The 18,800-nt window shown below is 42.1% G+C and overlaps 1 protein-coding gene across 5 annotated transcripts in view; it reads left to right on the top strand.

Annotated features, from left to right (window-relative positions):
- Nucleotides 1-18,800, top strand: part of NAV2 (neuron navigator 2) — a 236,413-nt gene that overhangs the window by 171,707 nt on the left and 45,906 nt on the right. For all 5 annotated transcript variants that reach the window (XM_064452868.1, XM_064452864.1, XM_064452865.1 and 2 more), the window contains 3 exons: nt 8,142-8,280; nt 13,486-13,777; nt 14,711-15,413. In XM_064452868.1, coding sequence (XP_064308938.1) covers nt 8,142-8,280; nt 13,486-13,777; nt 14,711-15,413 — 1,134 coding nt within the window. The remainder of the gene's footprint in view (nt 1-8,141; nt 8,281-13,485; nt 13,778-14,710; nt 15,414-18,800) is intronic.

Here is an 18,800-nt window from a genome sequence, read left to right as displayed (position 1 = left end):
TTGTCTGGGTAAGGTTTAGAAGATCCTTTTCCTTTTTACAGTTTCTTTCAAATCAACCTCATTTTAAAGGCTGGCCTAAACCGGGATTTATTGGTACTACTTAGGATGTTGCAGTTCTGCTAGGAGCAAACCTGCTTTCAGAATTGATAGTGGCTGACATCTTCCACACAACTCCATATTACGAAGAACAAAGTATTTCACTCGGTGCTGTCTCTGTCCTCTAAATGACTGGTGTGATACTGACGGTTGGTTTTCAGCGGGTTAGCTTCCTGAGGGACAGCGCTGCGCCCTGGGATCCAATTAACACCTTTTACTGCCAAGTTCAGCTTTATTTTAAGCCGTACGTCAGCAGGCTGTAATGTGTTCGGAAAGAAAATTTTGTGGGTTTCTCCTTTTTTCTGGTGGGGAAAAGAGCGTGCGTTATCTTTGTCCCCATGTGCTTAAGCTGCAGCTGATACTGCTGTGGGAGCGAGGAGCAGTTCTCCTGTGTGAAATCTGTGTTTTGCTGTGCACAGGGCTTTTTTGCCTTGATCCATTTACGTAGAAGCTTTACTACGGTGTATCCTGAATAAACGAAGAACTCGAGCAGTGACTGTGAATTGCTTCAAGTCTTCATGCATATGTATCACTTCTTCGTTTTGCGCCTGCAGACCTTGAAAGCTTTGCATTGGTGTCACTAGTGGAGTTACAGCATCAGGAGGGATTAAAACAAGACTGGGAAGCAAAGGAGCCGTACTCTACCTGCCAGCTGCGGGAGGCTTTGGCTCAGTGGATGTGTTTAGTAGCCGCCTTTCCCTGGGTGAGGCTGCCCAGTGGTCCCAGTTGGCCATTTGTGCTGGGGGAGAGGGTGGGCGAGTGGCCACAGGGGCAGGTGGGTCCAGGCCGGTGAAGCTTTTGAAAGCCCACTCAGCAGCAGGGAATTGAATGCCTCTTGCATAGTTTTGTTTCCTTACTATCCTCCATTCCTTTCCTTCAACGTTGTAGTTGGGTCAGCAGCTAACCTCTTCTTTTTCTTCTTGGCGATTAAGCCTGTTTTTATTGTGTTTTGGAGGCTTTGGTGAAGCAGGCTGCCTGGCAGGCAGCAGTAACTGCTGGTGAGCCGCTGAGCCTCGCCAGCTCAGCGCCGTGCTGGGGGAGCGTGCAGGTGGGAGATGGGCGTCAGTAGCCATGTCAGTGTTCTCAGTGAGTGCCGCCCCTTCTTTAAGTCGTAACTTAAATAGTGCCGTTGTATGAGGAGGTGATGTCATCCCAAAGGGATCTGCTTTTGGGGGAGAAGAAAGTATTAACTGTTCAGTAAGGCAGGGGAAAGAAGGAGGCACAATCTTGGGTTTGGTTGTGGTAACTCTCCAGCCCCTGGGCAGGGCACCTTCTCTGCCTGCCTGGAGGGAGGGAGGTGTTAGGGCTAGGGCCTGCCCAGGAGGGAGGAGAACGTGTATTCCAGAGGCGATCCACATCTAGATCTTTGCCAGGGAACTCCATCCCCACTCCCAGCTCCAGGGGGGCGCAGGGAGCTGGGGGTGTCCATCGCAGCATCCCCAGTGGCTTTGGCTTGACCTCTGTGGACTTGTTGAGTCCGTCGCTGTCACTTGCAGGCTGTACCCTTCACAGGGATTTATTTTCTTGGCACCAGAAGCTTTGTACATAAACAAGATTTCAGACTTCCATTAGAAGACTTTTCTCAACACTTCTAACATCTTGGAAACAAAGCGATAACAAAGCATGTTCTTTTACATAATAACAGCTAAAAACTTAGTGCTGATGTTATTGTGATATGAAGACACTGATTTTTGTTTCGACATTTCACTGGTGTAAATCAATTGCAGTCACTGGAGTCGCACAGAAATGATCGGGGATGGGTATCGGTCCCACGGCCAGGGAGGTGAGGGTGCCACTGGCAGCGGGGGCACTCTGAGCACCCAGTGGAGGGCTGGTTTGTAAACTGGTTTATAAACACACTAAGTCCTCAGACAGAACAGTAAGTGGGGAACACCAAAAATACGGTGCGTAGGTCGTGAGTCCAGGAGAAAAGGGGTTGGTAGCTGGTTGGAGCATTTTACGCTAAATTTTTCACACCTAGGTGGGAGTTTGTGTTCCTCCAGCAGTTGGGTCAAAGGCAGTGCCTTGTTTTGGTTTCTCACCTTCCCCCGAGGCTGTGCAATGCCAGAGGAACCACTGTTTTCACAACAGTGGCCAAAAAAACAAGTTCCACCAGTCAAGCATTTTGCAACTGAATACAGTTGTGCTGGCTGCTGTCTTTAGTGACTCCAGGCAGTGAAGGACTGAAGGGCCTCTGAGCAAAATGTGTGTGGGTGAAGAAGGTGCCATTGGAATTTCTGCTTTAGAGCAGATGAGTTTGGGTAGAAGGTCAGATTGCTTTTGTGAAGCTTTTGGGTGTTTCAAATGGTAAACTCCCTGAGATTAGCTGGCTTCGGCTGCTCCAGCGTGTGCGTGCGCTCAGCTGTGTTTATTTCAAGTTTGATAATGGCTTGGTCAAATTGCTGGTTAGATTTAAAGGGACAAAATAAAACCCAGTGTTATTTTTATAAGGCTATTAGCACTGATGTCAAAAGATTAAATTGAAAGAGCATGTGCAGTTTTCTAGCTTCTACAAATCTTTCTTACCCAACTTTTTCAACACTGATTGATACTTTTCATGCATGAGTTATTCTCTTTTACAAATAGGTAGCTTAAATGTAAATCCTGAAATGTTATCTTGGATGAATTCTAAACGGAGCTTGACAGGGTGCTGCATTTCAGCTGGTTGGTGGTAAACCGAATAGTCACTAAACACGAAAATGGTCTGAGTAGCTCACAGCACACTTAGAGCAGTTTAACTTTGCACCAAAAAAAAAGGTCATTAAATGGATTAGATTCTGCTCCAGAAAGAACAGCTGGGAATGGTCTCTATTCATTTTGCCTGGTTTGATTTTCACTTCTCGTGGTCTGGCCTTCCAAAGTGTTTCAAGGTTAACAGTGCTGTCCCTGGGCTCCACCTTTGGTTAGGAACAAAGTGGTTTATTTTAAAATACCTATAATGAGATGTAATAAGAAGAGAGTAGCTGAAGGCATGGAGAAGGTGGGTGATTAATAACCATGTAAAATAACGTTAATTAAATTCACTTCTCTTGAAGTAGATTTCCACCCATTCCTTTTTTTGCAAACGGCTCTTTGTCACCTTTCGTAACAATTTGAAAGGAAAACTGCGCAAGGGTCTGTGTATGGTTTTTGGATTTCTGACACAGTGATGTCAGTATTGTAGGAGATCCCAGAAGAATACAGTGGAAACTGCAGTATTTAGTATCTTGTGATAGAGCACATTTACATTTATCTGGCTTTTTTATTTTTCCTTTGAATTCTTTGAGGAAGCTGTGAAGTTGCAATCATTTTGCACCTTAACTCTTTTTTTTTTTTTTTTTTTTTAATTGTTCTCCTATCAACTCATAAATAATTAAATTTTTAGGTCGAAGAGGATAATCACCATGTTTCCACTTGAAATATTGTAAAGCCCCAAGGCCCTGTCTTGGACAAATGTATTTTTCAGCAGCTCATTGTACTTTTGGTTTTGACTGAAGATCCAGCAAAGTTAAAATCCACACCCATCCATAGAGAAGGGTGCATTTTCAGCCTTTAACAATAGCTTTATTTAGTAAGATTTTAATGACTCCTTTGCTTTGGACTTGCAAAGGGGGAAGGTTGCTGCAGTGAGAGGGGGCTGTCCTGAGGATTGCAGGATGGTTTCCCTGCGTGGGGCGGTCCAAGTTGACAAAGAAGAGCCAATTCCGTGGATGATGATTATGCAAGATGGAAAAGTGCTGATAGACTGCGGAAAAATACAAGTCTGAGCCTAACCGCTTCGCAAACCTGTTTCAGAAAGCAGCTTTGATTAGATGACCTGGTGCGGTATGTGGGCGATCTATAGCAGCAACATCGTTAGTCGCATCAAGGCACGCAGGCTGAGATGGGGAGGTAGAGGAGGGTGCTTAGGGTGCTTCGTTTCATAGAGAGAAGGAAGGAGCTTTGTGGGAGTTTTTAAGTGATGGTGGTGGTGTATTTAAGTGGGTGGTTGTATAATTTTCATATATAGCACGCTTTTAAAGTTTTTTTTTGTTGTTAAATTTTCAGTAATCAAAGTAAAGTTTCAGGTGATTGATCAAATAGAGAAAAGAAAGCCCAGACATTTCAGCTTCAAGTTATGGTTGAGTAGACTTTTGCTGACATCAGAAACTATTAATTGCACCAGCTAAATTACAAAGATGTTATCTTGGCTCTGGGAGCCAAGAACACCGTAATTAGGGGTGTTAGATTCCCCATTCTGCTTCCTTGCTTTTGACTTTAACTATCAAGGCACTGGATCAAGGTAAAAGTGAACTAGTTTATGTGGAGGGTTTGGGGTTGTTTCAAGAACAATGTGAAATAGAGATACCTCAATTTGTTAACAGATGCTGTCCTCTTGAGAAGCTGCAATCTTCACCCGCCTGCACATACAGACATGGAGCCGCATGTCCTATACTGTTGTCTGTCACACCAAATATGGTGTTATGGGCTTCTGGGGGGGAAGAGCTTTTAGTGTAATGGATCATTGACAGCAGGTTAAACAGTATAAGGGCTTTAATTGCATTACTTTTTAGCAGTACATGTTGTATGCTCGTGAAGTTGCTTGCATTGGCATCTAATTTACAGAGGTCAGCGAATTCTATACACATCTCACTTGCGTTGAAACCATCTCTAGTGTTACTCGGAAGGATGGCATCAATAATTGTTTATGTAGGTTTTCAAAATTATTTTAAATTTCTTAAGATGTTGTATTTTCTTGTTCTCTTACATCCTCTTGTTGTCCTAGCTAGAGACCAAACCCTCCCACGCCCCTACAGAAGCGATTTTTAAAAATAAAGCTAACCCTGAGATGTCTGGTTTTAGCTGACATGGCATCTTACCTTGTCAGAACAGCCGTGTGCTCAGTATCATCTCTTGGTGTCACCAGCATGCCTACAAGAGCTGTGTTGCTTAGCTTCTGGCAGCCAAAACGCTAGACATCTAGCCTTGGACCTCAGAATAGCTAATCTATTTTAATTTGGTACCAGGTTAGTAAATTGAAGAGTTTGTGTTGTTCATAATTCCTATCAGAACATAAAAGACTTAAAGCCCAGGATATACTTAAGGGGAAGCCGCAACTGTCAATGTATTCAGGTGCATGTTTCTACCTTTGTCCTCGGGCACGTGTCCCGGTTCAGAAGGGCACTGAAATATTTCCATAATGCCTTAGATTGCCCAGCTGAAGTCAACAGGACTGGTTGATGCCAGTAAAACTACTGGTGATTAACATGAGACACATTCTTTAGATGCTGATGACGTGGGGCCTGTGATAGTTTAAGAATGGCGGGCAGTTGGAAATGTAATGTTTCTGTACATTCAAGATGGAACTAAGAGTCACACAGAAGTACATGATTGTACTGGGGGAGCATTGCCATATCTCCATAAGAAGGAAATTGAACTGTTAAACATGGAAAACATTGCTGATATTATTATTATTAGGAATTTATTGTAGGTTCAGAAATAGAAAAGGTATTAGTTGCTACACAAAATTTTGGAAAATGAGGATATTCTTTTATGCAGTCATTTTAATAACTGCTTTGTAACTGTATTTATAGACTTGTAAAATCTAGGACTTGTAATTGCTTTATATTATAGGTTTTGAAATAGAAGTAAAAAGAAGTAAATATTACAGGGCCTGTTTGTAAAAACTGAAATTTAAAAGAAATAGAACTTTCAATATCTTGCATTATAATATTTAATTGCCTACTCTTAAAAAAACCAGATGCTTCAGAGAAGTCTCTCAATTCTTTTCCAACTTTTCCATTTTTCCATTCTAGCCCCTGGGAAAGGGGAGTAAGGTTTTTGGGGGGTTTTTTTCCCCCTTTTCTCCCCCTCCTTCCATGGATTTCTTTGTATGGTCAGCACATCTTTCATTCAGTTACGTGGAAGATAGCAAATAAAACTGTTGTGTCAAATCTGGCTGGCTGACTTTCTCAGACTCAACGGGTCTCATGTTGTATATGGAGTTTTATTTTAACATGTACTTCTGTTTTACATTACAGTGAATTCTTCTTTAAAAATATCTAGATGAAGGCAAATCTAAGGGGGGAAAAAAACCCCAGATATCTTCCTTTAAATTGCAGCATCACCAACATTGTAGACTATGCCATTTCTTTCCAACAAGGAGTGTCTGTGGACTTATCAAGTAGCGTTTGGAAAATCTTTCTGCAAGCCAGGGCCTTGCCTGTAACTGGGATGCTCCTGGAAGTCAGTCAGAACCGGCAGGCGTGTGTTTTTGTAAGCTGGAGGATGCCAGATGAAGGGCCGCCTCAAGGCTCCATGAAACGGAGCCTGCAGCTGACAGGGTCAGCCGTTTGTCCTGGTGTCTGTCCCTGTCCATCCCTGTCCTCTGCCAGCGGAACAGCGTGGCTGAGCACTCCCAAACTTCCTGAAGGCAAAATCAATCCGGCTTGGTGAAACTGTTGATCTGAGCTTCCCAGCTGGCCTTGTCTGCAGTGACACAGGGAGCACTGGCGCAAATGATGGTGCTGGCAGATTGATGAGGACCATAACTGGGAACAAAGCAGTAGCAAAGAGCAGCTGCGAGCAATAACCCTTTCTGCAGGCATGCAGAGGAGCGGGTCCCTATGGCCACTGCTGTTCAGGTGGTTCAGCAAATCGTGCTGCTGGTTAGGCTGTCCTTGATTCCCTGAAAGGCCTACATAGATATGGGTGAAAAAAAATAGTCCCAAGAAAGCAAAAAGCAAGTAAAAATTATTAAAGCACTGTTAAAACCCATATGGGTGGCTGTTTTGAAATGCTAAGTGAGAAAAATGAAATGCTTTTCTTTTCAAAGTTACTAAAGGTTATAGAGTAAGTCAGTGGTGAAGCTGTGAATAAAACTCAAGGAAGCAGACGTAGTCTGCCTTTGTTTACATAGGTCAATGGCATAACATGCAGTTCAATTTTAAATGCATATACTAAATATCCAGTATATCAATTTGTGAATGGCTTCCGCTCCACTGTCAAAAAACTGATTGCGATCTCTTCGTTACAAGTTTGTAAAGCAAACAGAAACGCAATAGGGAAGAGAGTCTGGAGCTCCCAAAATCCAAGGCTGTGGAGATAAATAGCTAGAGAGCTGCCAGGACATGAGCTCTTGCCGCTAGATTTCGCAAATGATCTATGAAACATGTATTTATGCATGTCCAGCGGTAGCTATCCATCAGTGGACTGAAATGCTACTTACAGGACAGTGCTTCAATCCCAGCTTTATTGTTCTTGGAGATGGAGCGCTTGTAAGCCAGTTTATAAATCTCTTCCTTAAGCAGCTTATTTTTAAGGGCATTTAGGAGCGGAGCATCTGGCTTGACTCAGATTCTGTCTATTCTCACACTCAAAGCGCTTCAGACATGGACATTTTTTGTTGGTGCTTTCAGTTTCCTAAACTTCCAGTTACGTGTTTCTCATTTACTAAAAAATATTGAAGCTATCACGCTGGAGGAACGTAGTCCCGAATAGTAAGCTGTTAATATGTGTCCTTGAAAAGGATGTGTTGTACGGCTCAGGAGGGTTACGTGCCATCTGAATAACTAGACTTTCAATTACTAAAAATTACAGAGGTAGGTGATGCTGTCGATTGTAGATCCAGGTTATTGCCCAGGTGCCTGTAACAACCCAGGTACAAAAGATTGCATCAGGATGAGTTTTTTCCTTTGATTTAAGATCCATCTCTGCTTTACGGCTTAGCAAGTCAGTGCTAGGCCTACTTGGAGATGCCTTCTTACCACCGCCTTCCCCTGCTCTGCGACCGCAGGCATACATTTCGAGGGTCGCTGTAAAGTTTGTTTACTCATACAGACTTTCAGCTGAGTCGGTAAGAGCTGCATCATTGGTGCTACCGGCTTAGTGATGGTATACGCCACGCTGTGTGGCAACCATGTAGTCAGTTCATTTAGACTTGAAGTGCAGTAAAGAAAAGTTAGAAAAAGGAGCATACCGCTTTCAACCGCAAGTAGGATAAGGCTTGTAGAAATAGTACTTTTCCTGTTGAATGATGTTTTGTCTTTTGATCCTTGTTTTCTAACTTTCTTGTGCTTTTTCTCCAGCTGGGATGACAGCAGCTCCGTCAGCAGTGGGATCAGTGACACCATAGATAACCTCAGTACTGATGACATTAACACTAGCTCCTCTATCAGCTCCTATGCCAACACACCTGCCTCCTCCCGCAAAAACTTAGATGCACAGGTAAGATTTCTGGTTTAGACAGGTAACACTGATACTTGTTATTTTCGCTGTGCAATAGGTATAATTGTTTAAGTTGGATGAACTTGAACACACAGGCAGCCTTCAGTACGGACGGTATTGCTGGAAAGGCAATGTCAAGCAACAGTAACCACCTTATCGTAGGTGGCATTCATGAATATTTCCTCTATGCGTGGAATCCGTGGCATCTCTGCTGCGGTGATGTGGCAACAAATGGCTTCTGCTTTCTAGCAGCACTGCTGTTCAGAAAATATGCATCAGTAGATGGGATTGTAAAATTTCTATTTTTAGCTCTAGAAAAGTTATTCTGTTTTTTCATAAAGAATAGAATTGAATGAAGTCAACATGAAAGTTTAAAGATTATTTACACTTCCCTCGGAAATGTAAGCATGCCAGGCAAATGAAATAGATTATTTTAAACTTCCAGGGCTGCGTGTTACTGCAGGCTTTCGATTTTTGGCAGCATCTCATAGGAGGATAAATTTTACATCCATCAGCAGGATACGTGTACATTTTGTGCTCAGGCACGACACATCCAAAGAGGGTAAAACAAGTGAAGGTATCCAACAGTTTTTCATTCGTCAATTAGACTGCATAGTACACGGATTTGCAGTAATATAAACTGATTTTTCCCCCCAGTTGTATAGAATTTTGTTTGGAAAAGTGCAGGACTAAGAAGTCCAGCTTTGGTCTTTGTAGAGCCACCTGCTCGAGGGACTCGTTTGTCAAAGCAACCAGGATGCAGTAGCTTGGCATTGCAGCAGGTAGAGGAGGGGGATGTAGGTATGACCTTCTCTGTTTCTTTCCTCTTTTATTCTTCTCCAGTCCTTTTCATGACTGGACCTTAAATCTGGTTCTAATATCAGTTTTAATGTAGATGTGTGGTTGCTGTGAAGTGTTACTCTGCCTACAGGACTGTAGCGCAAGCATACATTACTCTTTGTTCCCTTGCCACGAAGTGCATATTTGAGCCTACATTAAAGATTTCCAGTTAGCCTCTGGTTGTGCATCAGTGATTGCATGTGCGCTGGAAGCTGCTAATACAAGTCCCGTGCAAGTTGAGAGGAGTTAAGATCTATGAAGTGTGTTTTTCAGTACCTAACAGAGAGAGTAACACAGACACCTAGAAGTGCTTTTCTGACAGTTGTTACTGTCTCAATACTGTAATACTGTTGGGAAAAAAGGGAGCAAAAGGGAGACATGACTAAACATTAACCTAAGGAAAAAAAGTATAAACTCATTTGACTTCTATCTTCCAATGGATCAGATTCTTGGAAACACCTCTGAGAGATCAAAATCTGTGTTGACAATCTCCTCTTCCTCCTCCACAACTCTTGCACCATCCAAGAGAGTGCAGGCGTACACCAGAAGAAAAGCAGCTGAAGCTTATGCAGACAGTAGAGCATAGTATTAGAAGATGAAGCTGGGAGCTAAGATATACAAGTGGTGTTTGCAGTTTTCTGATGTGTGCCTGTGACTTGCTTCTCCGTTTTAATGGCTGACTATTCATTCTAGGTATTACTGTTATCTGCAAATTATTATCCATAAAATACCTTGTTTTCATTTGAACAGAATATCTTAATCTTGCCAACCCAAGGAAATGAAAATGGCTGGGAGTGATGGAACCATGTGTAGCTTGCAGGGTTGATTTTTGTTGCTGCCCAAAGCACAGCTCATGAAGCAGAGAATGCTGCATATATGCCATTTCTGTCTTACCCGGAGTACCGTATGATGGTCTGTGCCCAGGTTTGTGTTCCCCTTTGTGGTGAGCCACAACAGACCAGCAGGTGCCTGCATAGGCATGTAGACTTCTCAGGGTATCCACTGCTTTGGTTCTCCCAAATAGTAGGCAGTTAACTTTTAAGCTGCTGTCATTCTGCCACATCTTTTTGAGACGGTGCAGAAGTTGGAATTCAGATAATTAAAGAGGGAGCTTGAAGCTAATACACGTGCAGCTCAGAGTCCAGACAAATAATACAGCAACATCAAAGGGAGAGAGCCCCAACATGTCCGTGTCTGCTGATAAAATCAGTAACTTATGCAGAATCATCGCTGCAAAGGAAGAAGACGTGCTTGCAGTAGGAGAAAAGTCTCTGCTAAGAAATTGTTTTTCAGAGCTGCCGAGTAGCCCGTACTCAAGAAGCTGTAGTTTCTCTGAGAAGCAGGACTTAAGTGTGATATTGACTCTACCTTCATGGACATAGTTGTAGCCCCTTTTTGTGACAGTTGTAAGAGGATGTTCACAAGTTGGTTCTGAACAAGCTAGGGATGAGAACTGGCATTTGCCTTACCATATTCCCACGTCTTGCTCTGGTAGTTGGCATACCAACTACCAAACCACTTAATGCAGCTACGTGACTTTTGGGGCCTGAGTATTTTTCCCGTATATTGCACAGACTTATCTAAGTTACCTTTTAACACAGCACTGCATATAGAATGCCTTTAAAGTCATGCCATACATATGTTTTAAGGACAAATTAAGACCTGGTGGGCATTTGAAAATAACTTATTTAACTCTGAAATAAGATGGAAGAGGGGAAGAGATCCAGTAATAAACTTGCTCATGTAATGCTAAAAAGATCAGAAGACGGAAAGGAAACCGTTCTGTTATATAGAAAACAGCAGCATCTTTAAGCTGTTGGATCAAGACAACTTCTCAGTTGAAACTTCCAGTTTGATGGGAACAAAGATGGGTTTGGTCTGTTCACAGCTTCATGAACAGCTTTACAGAACTGTAGCAGTAAGATGAGAAATCCTCGTGGTTACCGCTACTCCCAGCTCAATCGATGGCAGCCCTTGCTCCCAGCTCACGCTCGCTACATCTTGCCATGACCTCCAGCAAACCATATTTCCACTTTCACCCACTCCAGGCCTTTAGGGCGGGTGGAGTTTCAGCTGCAATCCCGAAGCCAGGTTTCACTATGTTTTGGTTTTGATTCCTTAGTCATGTTTCTGTGCTGTTCTCAGTGTTTACCATTAAACAGAAACATCTCTGGCCAGAGGGCTTCAAGGGTAAATGTGCAGCATTTCAAAAGCTGTGGAAGGAGTTGGGCCAAGGGTCTGGTAATGGAATGAAATGGAAGAGAGCAAAGATATAGGACTTCTTGTAATGCTGTTCTCTGTGTTGAGACTGTACTATTCTGACAGGTGTGAAGTGGGGAAATAGAAGGTACAGGAACGTTTCATAGCTAACCAAAACTAGAATAAGCCCTTTTTCATCAAGTAGGTGTATTTCTTGCTCTCGAATGCTAACAGCATCAATAAACAATTCCAGACAAGGTACTTGAAGCAAGTTACTAATGAGAACACATGAGGGATGATGTTGAGGTGGTTTTGTTGGTCAGTTATTTGTTACTTCTCGCCTGAGCTCTCTTCCAAGATCTGTAAACTTAGGAGATGTTTGCATGAAATGATTATTTTAAAGAAACACAGGGCATAGAAACAGTCACACTGTGAATTTATTGCACACCTACCAATGGTCATAAATAGAAAGGTAACCATCCCCAAACCTTGCAGCCATACGAAAGAAGGAAGTTAGAAAGCAGTGTTTCATTCAAGCCTATGCTGAGTTGCTCTCTTTGAATGGAGAGGCAGGGAAAGGACATTTGCATAGCACAAGGAGAATACAACAAGAAAATAACACCAAAATCTATAATTCAGTGAATGCTTTTTAGTTTTATGGCTCAATATACAGACAAATAACCCAGGCTCGAACTACTTCACGTGACAAAGAAAGACCAATTTGATGAGTGGTGTCAACTTTCACCTACTGATCACTTAGACTAGTTTTTCAGGCTTTTAAGAAAAAAGTAATTACAGTAAAAAGCAGAGGAAATTAAACCACAATCCCCCTAGATTCTTTAATATTAATGGTGTGATCTGGCAAGAAGAGAAAAGTCATAAAATTGAAACATACTTTAGGAACTTAAAAATAAAAGCACTTTGCTGAAAGCATGGTAAACGATCATGCATTTTTCCTTTTCTGTGCTGTGCTTTTTTGATTATCCAAAGGGAGTAAAAGCTTGTGGGCTTTATAATGCTTTGGGGTATTTAAAATAATTTCCTTTTAAGTCATATTGCCATTAGACAACTGCACAGTGCTGGGCATATTTGTCTTCTGCTGAGACTGCACTCAATGTCTTACCAAAATGCACCAACTCTCACTTGGGAGCTTCATGACAAGTGTTGAATTGTCAGATTCTTCCGTCATACTGTGATGGTTGGAGAACACTTCAACTATGCATATTTTTATCCGGATCAGGGTCAAATGTGGACGTTGTCATTTGTGCCTGATCACAAAATAGTTGGTTGTGGTGTTACAGAATTTGCCCAAATTAATCAGCAGCATTTGACAGGAGAAGTACAATTCTGCAAGAGTAAGCATTAGCAGTAGAAAATGCTAATGTATGGGGAATATATATGTAGGGTAGTAGTTTTAATTCAAGCATTTCTGCGAACGTGGCAAAGGCTTGGTAATAAGAAAATTCTGTATTTGATGTTGATCTTTGCAAAATTCTCTGTAAGTGACTGGCAGCACAATCGGTCTGTGCAAAGAATAAGGAAAAACAGTTTGTAAGAGTTGAATGCAAATTAAAAACTGATGTCATTTGTATACTTAAGTCAGACTTGAGTATTATTAGAAAGTTGTTGGGATTAATTTTTCTTCAGTTCTTGGGTGTCCTAATGTTAGATGAGAATGAACAGCATTCCATATCTTCAGATCTGTTCAAAAAGCTGCCTCCTCATGCTCTGCAGATCAGATTGCCAGACAAGAGATAGGAAAGCAGCACGAACAAAGGAAAGCTGGCTGCACAGGTTTGAAACCTTTTTTTGGCATTGCAGTAAAAGGGTTCATCAGAAATTTGAGATGGAGGATTATAAATGTCATGGAGCTGAATATGTCCTTTATAAATGAAGTGCTTTTCTTTCCCTTTTTTTTTTTTCTCCCCCCCCCTTCATTCTAAGGGGTATGACTGTTATGGGTTTTGTATTTATTTTTCCCTAGCGCATTAAATTGCTGGGGTTCATTTCTTGCAGTGACATTTCTTTATCAAAGGCATGTTATGTTTGTTGGTACATGGAGATGACGGCTGAGCTTATTAATCAGTTTGACGGTTCTCATTTGTGAAGCTTCTTAGAAGAAAGGCTTGCTCTGAAGGTTGTATTACAATTCCTTATCTGTCCTAGACTGATGCAGAAAAGCATTCCCAGGTTGAGCGGAATTCCTTATGGTCCGGTGATGAAGTCAAGAAATCAGACGGAGGATCCGATAGCGGCATAAAAATGGAGCCAGGATCTAAATGGAGGCGGAATCCTTCTGATGTGTCGGATGAATCTGATAAAAGCACTTCTGGTAGGAAGAACACTGTTATTTCGCAGACGGGTTCCTGGCGACGGGGCATGTCAGCTCAGGTTGGCATTACCACACCAAGGACTAAACCTTCAACCACCTCAGGCACATTAAAGACACCTGGAACAGGTGAGAAAAGGTGTAAGATATAAACAAGCCAAAAAGTGTGTTTGGTATGAAAACAGTTTAGATACTTTCCAGAGGCAGAACCTGAACTTCAGGTAATCCTGTCTTTATTTTTAGGTATTGTTTTAACCTATGCAGCAGCTCCTATGTCCACATTTCTACTTCTGTTCACTTGAAAATGCATATTTTGGATTAGTACAGCGTGAAAGTTGTTTTCATGACAACTCTAGTCTTAAGCCAAGCTATTCATTGGGCATAGTATTGCCATATGAAGAATAAATAATATAATTTCAGCTTTTGAAGTCACTGTTAACTTTAAGAACATACAGTACGTGTGGTTGAGGAGATTTCTCTACCACCCCACCCCACCCCCCCATACTAAACCGGCATGTTAACTTATACTGAACACTATTTAGTTCTGGATTTTCTTATAAATGTATTAGTGATTTTAGCACTTGCAGATGTGTGAATGAAAAGTGATTGAATTTGCATAATCAAGTAGTATAAGTTAATACGTCTCCTCTTATTTGATCGTGTACACAATTGTACATGAAAAAGTTGAAGTTAGACACTTTCTTGAACAATGCTTTTTAGGAAAATTATACTAATGGCTTAACACTACTTCTGCCTAATGATAAAAAAGGATCAATCAGTGGTAGCTACAGAGGGAAACATATTTTTTTCTTATCTGTCACTATTACGTAAGACTGTTCTGCTTTTCATATTCTCGAGGGCAAACACACCACATACTTTCTCTGGCAAGTCTGCATGTATAACTCACTAGAGTGGCATGTTAGTTCAGTGCAGACTAGAGCATAATTTTTAACCGCACTCTGATGGCTAACACGCTTTTGCTTTTCATGCTGCTTTGAGTTTCATCATTTGCTTGATGTTTTCAAGTCATTAAATATTAGAATTCTTTTTCTATTTTTGTAGGGAAAACTGATGACGCCAAGGTATCAGAAAAGGGTAGACTATCTCCTAAAGCTGGACATGTTAAACGTTCCCCATCAGATGCAGGACGCAGCAGTGGTGATGAATCCAAAAAGCTTCCCACAAGTAACTCTAGAGCAACTGCTGCTAATGCTAATGCATTTGGATTTAAGAAACAGAGCGGGTCAGCCGTAGGCATGACTATAATCACTGCCAGTGGGGCAACTATCACCAGTAGATCGGCTACCCTGGGAAAAATCCCAAAGTCATCTGGACTCATGGGTAGGACCACTGGTCGGAAGACTAGTGTTGATGGCTCACAGAACCAGGATGATGGCTACTTAGCACTTAGTGCCCGAACTAATCTTCAGTATCGTAGTTTACCCCGGCCCAGTAAATCCAGTAGCAGAAGTGGAGCTGGGAATAGATCTAGCACAAGTAGCATAGACTCCAACATAAGCAGCAAGTCAGCCGGGTTGCCTGTCCCTAAAATGCGAGAGCCTGCCAAGGTAATCCTTGGAAACTCTCTGCCAGGATTAGTCAATCAGACTGATAAAGAGAAAGGGATCTCGTCTGACAACGAAAGCGTGGCCTCATGTAATTCTGTTAAAGTGAACCCTGCATCACAGACTGCTTCTAGCGGAGCTCAAAGTACTCACCAGCAAGGAGCCAAGTACCCCGATGTGGCCTCTCCCACTTTGCGCAGGTAGGCAATAAATTCATTGATTGTGCAATGATGTTAGTCGGAGCTGAATGATCAGGACTCATCGAGCCAGGCCTGGCTGTGTTTTGTGGAGCACTTACTATTTAGTGTCCTGCATCAGGGTCTTTGTATTTACATTTAATTTCACATAAACAGGTTGGCCAGTGTTGTAAATACTCAGTACATCACGCGACAGCAGCAAAAATTTAGCATTTGGAAAAAACAACTGTCTGGCAGAAAGTTTGGCAATTGTGATACGAGTCTCTCTGTTACAAAAAACATACGTGAAGGCTTTATCCATGCAGATATCGCAGGAATAAGTTTTCTTACCCGAAGGTTACTGAAGAGTTCTTGCACTAATTTCAGTGTAAGATACCTGGAAATACTGCAATGGTGGATCAAATTATAAACTGACAACAGAAGAGTTATTTCAGATTTTCATTACAACAGATGCATAATTTGACCTGTCATACACAGATTCACATGCCGAACCCAAACCAATCTTTCAGTTGTGTGAATTAGGCCCATGTGTTGCGAGACTCATAACATCAGGTTATTCAACTGTGTAGAAGAGCCCTAAGTGGAGTCACTGTCTAAGCTGGGTTGAATTATTTTAATAATTTTTTTAAACGAGAACCTTATCTGTCTTCTCTTTCTTCACCATTGCCCCGCACATGCTTTTAACATTAATATTGAGTTGGTCAGGACTTAATTTGTTGATGCAGTTTGCATCAAAGCCTTGATATTGGTGAAAGGTTCCGTTAATATTATTTTTCAATTTGATTTGACATTGAGTAGCTTGTCTGTTTCAAGTTGCGGTGTTTTGCATTTCATTTTGTCTTGACGCCCATAATACCCATACGGTTATGCTACATCATCCTGCTTCCAGTGATGTGAGAAAGCCACATTCCATCTGAAGCACCAGTGCAAGCATAATGGCTGTGATGGCAGCTTAGGCTGATGCTGTAAAGAGTTGTAAACTGTTTCTTTTTAGATGGGTGGTTTTATTGGAAGAACCTATGTGAGGATAATTCAAGATACTTCCTTTATTTTATTCCTGGTTACCATTAGATAAGCCGTGTCCTTTAGAACATTTAATTTTCATCAGTGGCTACTTAAAAAGAACTCTGATAGACCTTTCATTTCTGTAGTATACACCATGAGAAATGCAGGTTTTCAGTGTTGCAAGCCTCAGGCACATTAATCTCAAAATTTGATTGGAAACGTTTTTAGATTACTAGAAAGCCACACTGCTAGCTGTGTAATTGAAGTACTACTTTAGAAAGACATGAAACTTCAAAGAGAAGACAGCGGGGCTCTATTAAACTATTTCCTCATTTGATTTACAATTTCACTCTTGAATTTTCACCAGACTATCTAAACAGTCATGTATTGAAATGCGTCAGGGTGTGGAATTTGGCCTCATCTGCTTATCAGTGATTTCTAGAATGATAAATAAGAAGATTTTGAGCTTGATTCTCATAATCAGTTGAGATGAGATGCACCAGTTGTTTTTTTTTATTTCCTCTCAGCCCTGTAATTTTTTAATATTATACAATAAATTACAATCCATACCTTTGTAATGATGTAGATTTGCCTGCAAATCACAAACATATGCAACTTCTATGCTGTCATAAACAGTGAAATTGTAAAATTCTACGATAACGGCCCTCCCTGTCTCTGTCCTCTCAGTAGTCCCTTTAGCTCTGGTATTATGTATCCAGCATGTCTCTTCAGCAAAATCATTGTTTTTCTCGATAAATTTTATTATTCAGTTGGGCCTTCATGCTTTGCAGTATACAATACACTGCTTTCCTGATAATGGGAGACACGCACGACCCAAGAGCCAGCTTGTAGTAGTAGTGGATAGGAGTAAACAGATGTCCTTCCTTGTAGGGCATGTCCTTCCAGAGTTAATCTCTGTATTGATGTGACTCTGTTGCTGGGCTGGACTTTCTCTGGACTGAAAGGAATGCTCTCCAGACCGCATCCTCTTCTGAAGGCGTTTGTTGTGAGGCTGTGGTTTGACCAGACTCCGCCTTTGGCAGCGGCGCGTTTCTGTCTGCGCTGCAGCGCAGCGTCCTTAGTTGTATCAGAGGTGCTGTGAAACCGTGTGGGGAAGACTTAGTAGCATATAAACAGTTTGTAAAACTGTTTGGTGGGTGGTTGGGTTTTGTTTTAAGCTCTGGGATACTATGTCTAAGAGTACAGTTCCCCCAGTACAACAGAGGAGGTGGTTTGCAGTGGCACAGGAGCAGGAATACCCTAAGCTGGTGTTGCTGCCGCAGGCCGCCTACCATTGCAGAATGGTTTGACATTTTTCTTCATACTTGCTCTAATAACATTAACTCTAAATAAAACCTAAAATGTCTCTAGATCCCTGTAGGAATGGGTTTTATCATTTGAAGCCTTTTGCATGTCCAAGTCAGTGTCTCCTAATTGGTGAGGTTGGGTGTGGAGTCCCGGCAAACCGGGTTTGCCAGCCCTGTGCTGGTTCGTGGATGTCCGCATTGCTCGCTCTATATCAGGTGCTGAGGGGATCATGGCACGTATATTAAAACAATGCTGGGTTATGAGACAGATGTAGATGGGCATCTTTGCCTGATCCAGCATTGTCTGGGTGCTTGGGGGCAAGTCTGCAGCAGCGGCCGTCCAGCTGCGACGTGTTCCAGCTACGCTGGAGCTGCAGGGAGCACCCGTGCGGTAAGCACAGTGCTTCTGGGCATCGCTGCACTTGCTGCCCGCGCGCTGTAGGGTGCCCAGCTACGTTAGCCTGCCTTCCTGTGTTTCTGGGAAGTGTTGGGCAAAGTGACTTAGTGTGTATGTGTTGTACAGGCAACCTGGGCATAACCAGCAGCAGAGAAAAATCTGGTCAGTTCCCGCCCACCCATAAGACTTTAGGAGCTCTGGTATAGGAGCGCTGTAGTCTTCTATTCTGAGGACTACAGTCTGACAGAAACCCACGTTGAAAGATGTCATCCCTAGTACTCCACACTGTTGATAAGAAAAAAAGCTAATCCGTATAGGTATATGAGAGGAAAATTAAGGTTCCAAGGCAGTTACAGGAGCTAAGTGGTAGAAACAGAAGCAGTGTGTTGGGATAGACGTTTGAAGCTGGAGTCAAAAGCTATACTTCCTTCATAATTTTAAGGATCGGTTTTAGAATGATTGATAATCTGCTCTTAAGCATGTTTACTTCCCAGACATTTTTGCACTTTTGGTAAAAATCATGCAAATTGGAGAAGCTGCAGGCATCCTCCTCCAACCGTGCTTTTAGATCCCTTCCCTTGCACTAGTTCTGGCACTCAGCTAGTCTTTCACTGAGCCAGTTCCAGGTGCCAAACCAGGTAAAATCTCATACTCCACTCCAAAAAAATAGTTTCCAGCTAT

The sequence above is a fragment of the Phalacrocorax carbo genome, chromosome 5 (assembly GCF_963921805.1).
Source record: "Phalacrocorax carbo chromosome 5, bPhaCar2.1, whole genome shotgun sequence".
In the NCBI taxonomy this organism is placed as follows: domain Eukaryota; kingdom Metazoa; phylum Chordata; class Aves; order Suliformes; family Phalacrocoracidae; genus Phalacrocorax; species Phalacrocorax carbo.
Note: the sequence above shows the minus strand (reverse complement) of the source record. Positions and strands in the feature narration are given on the sequence as shown.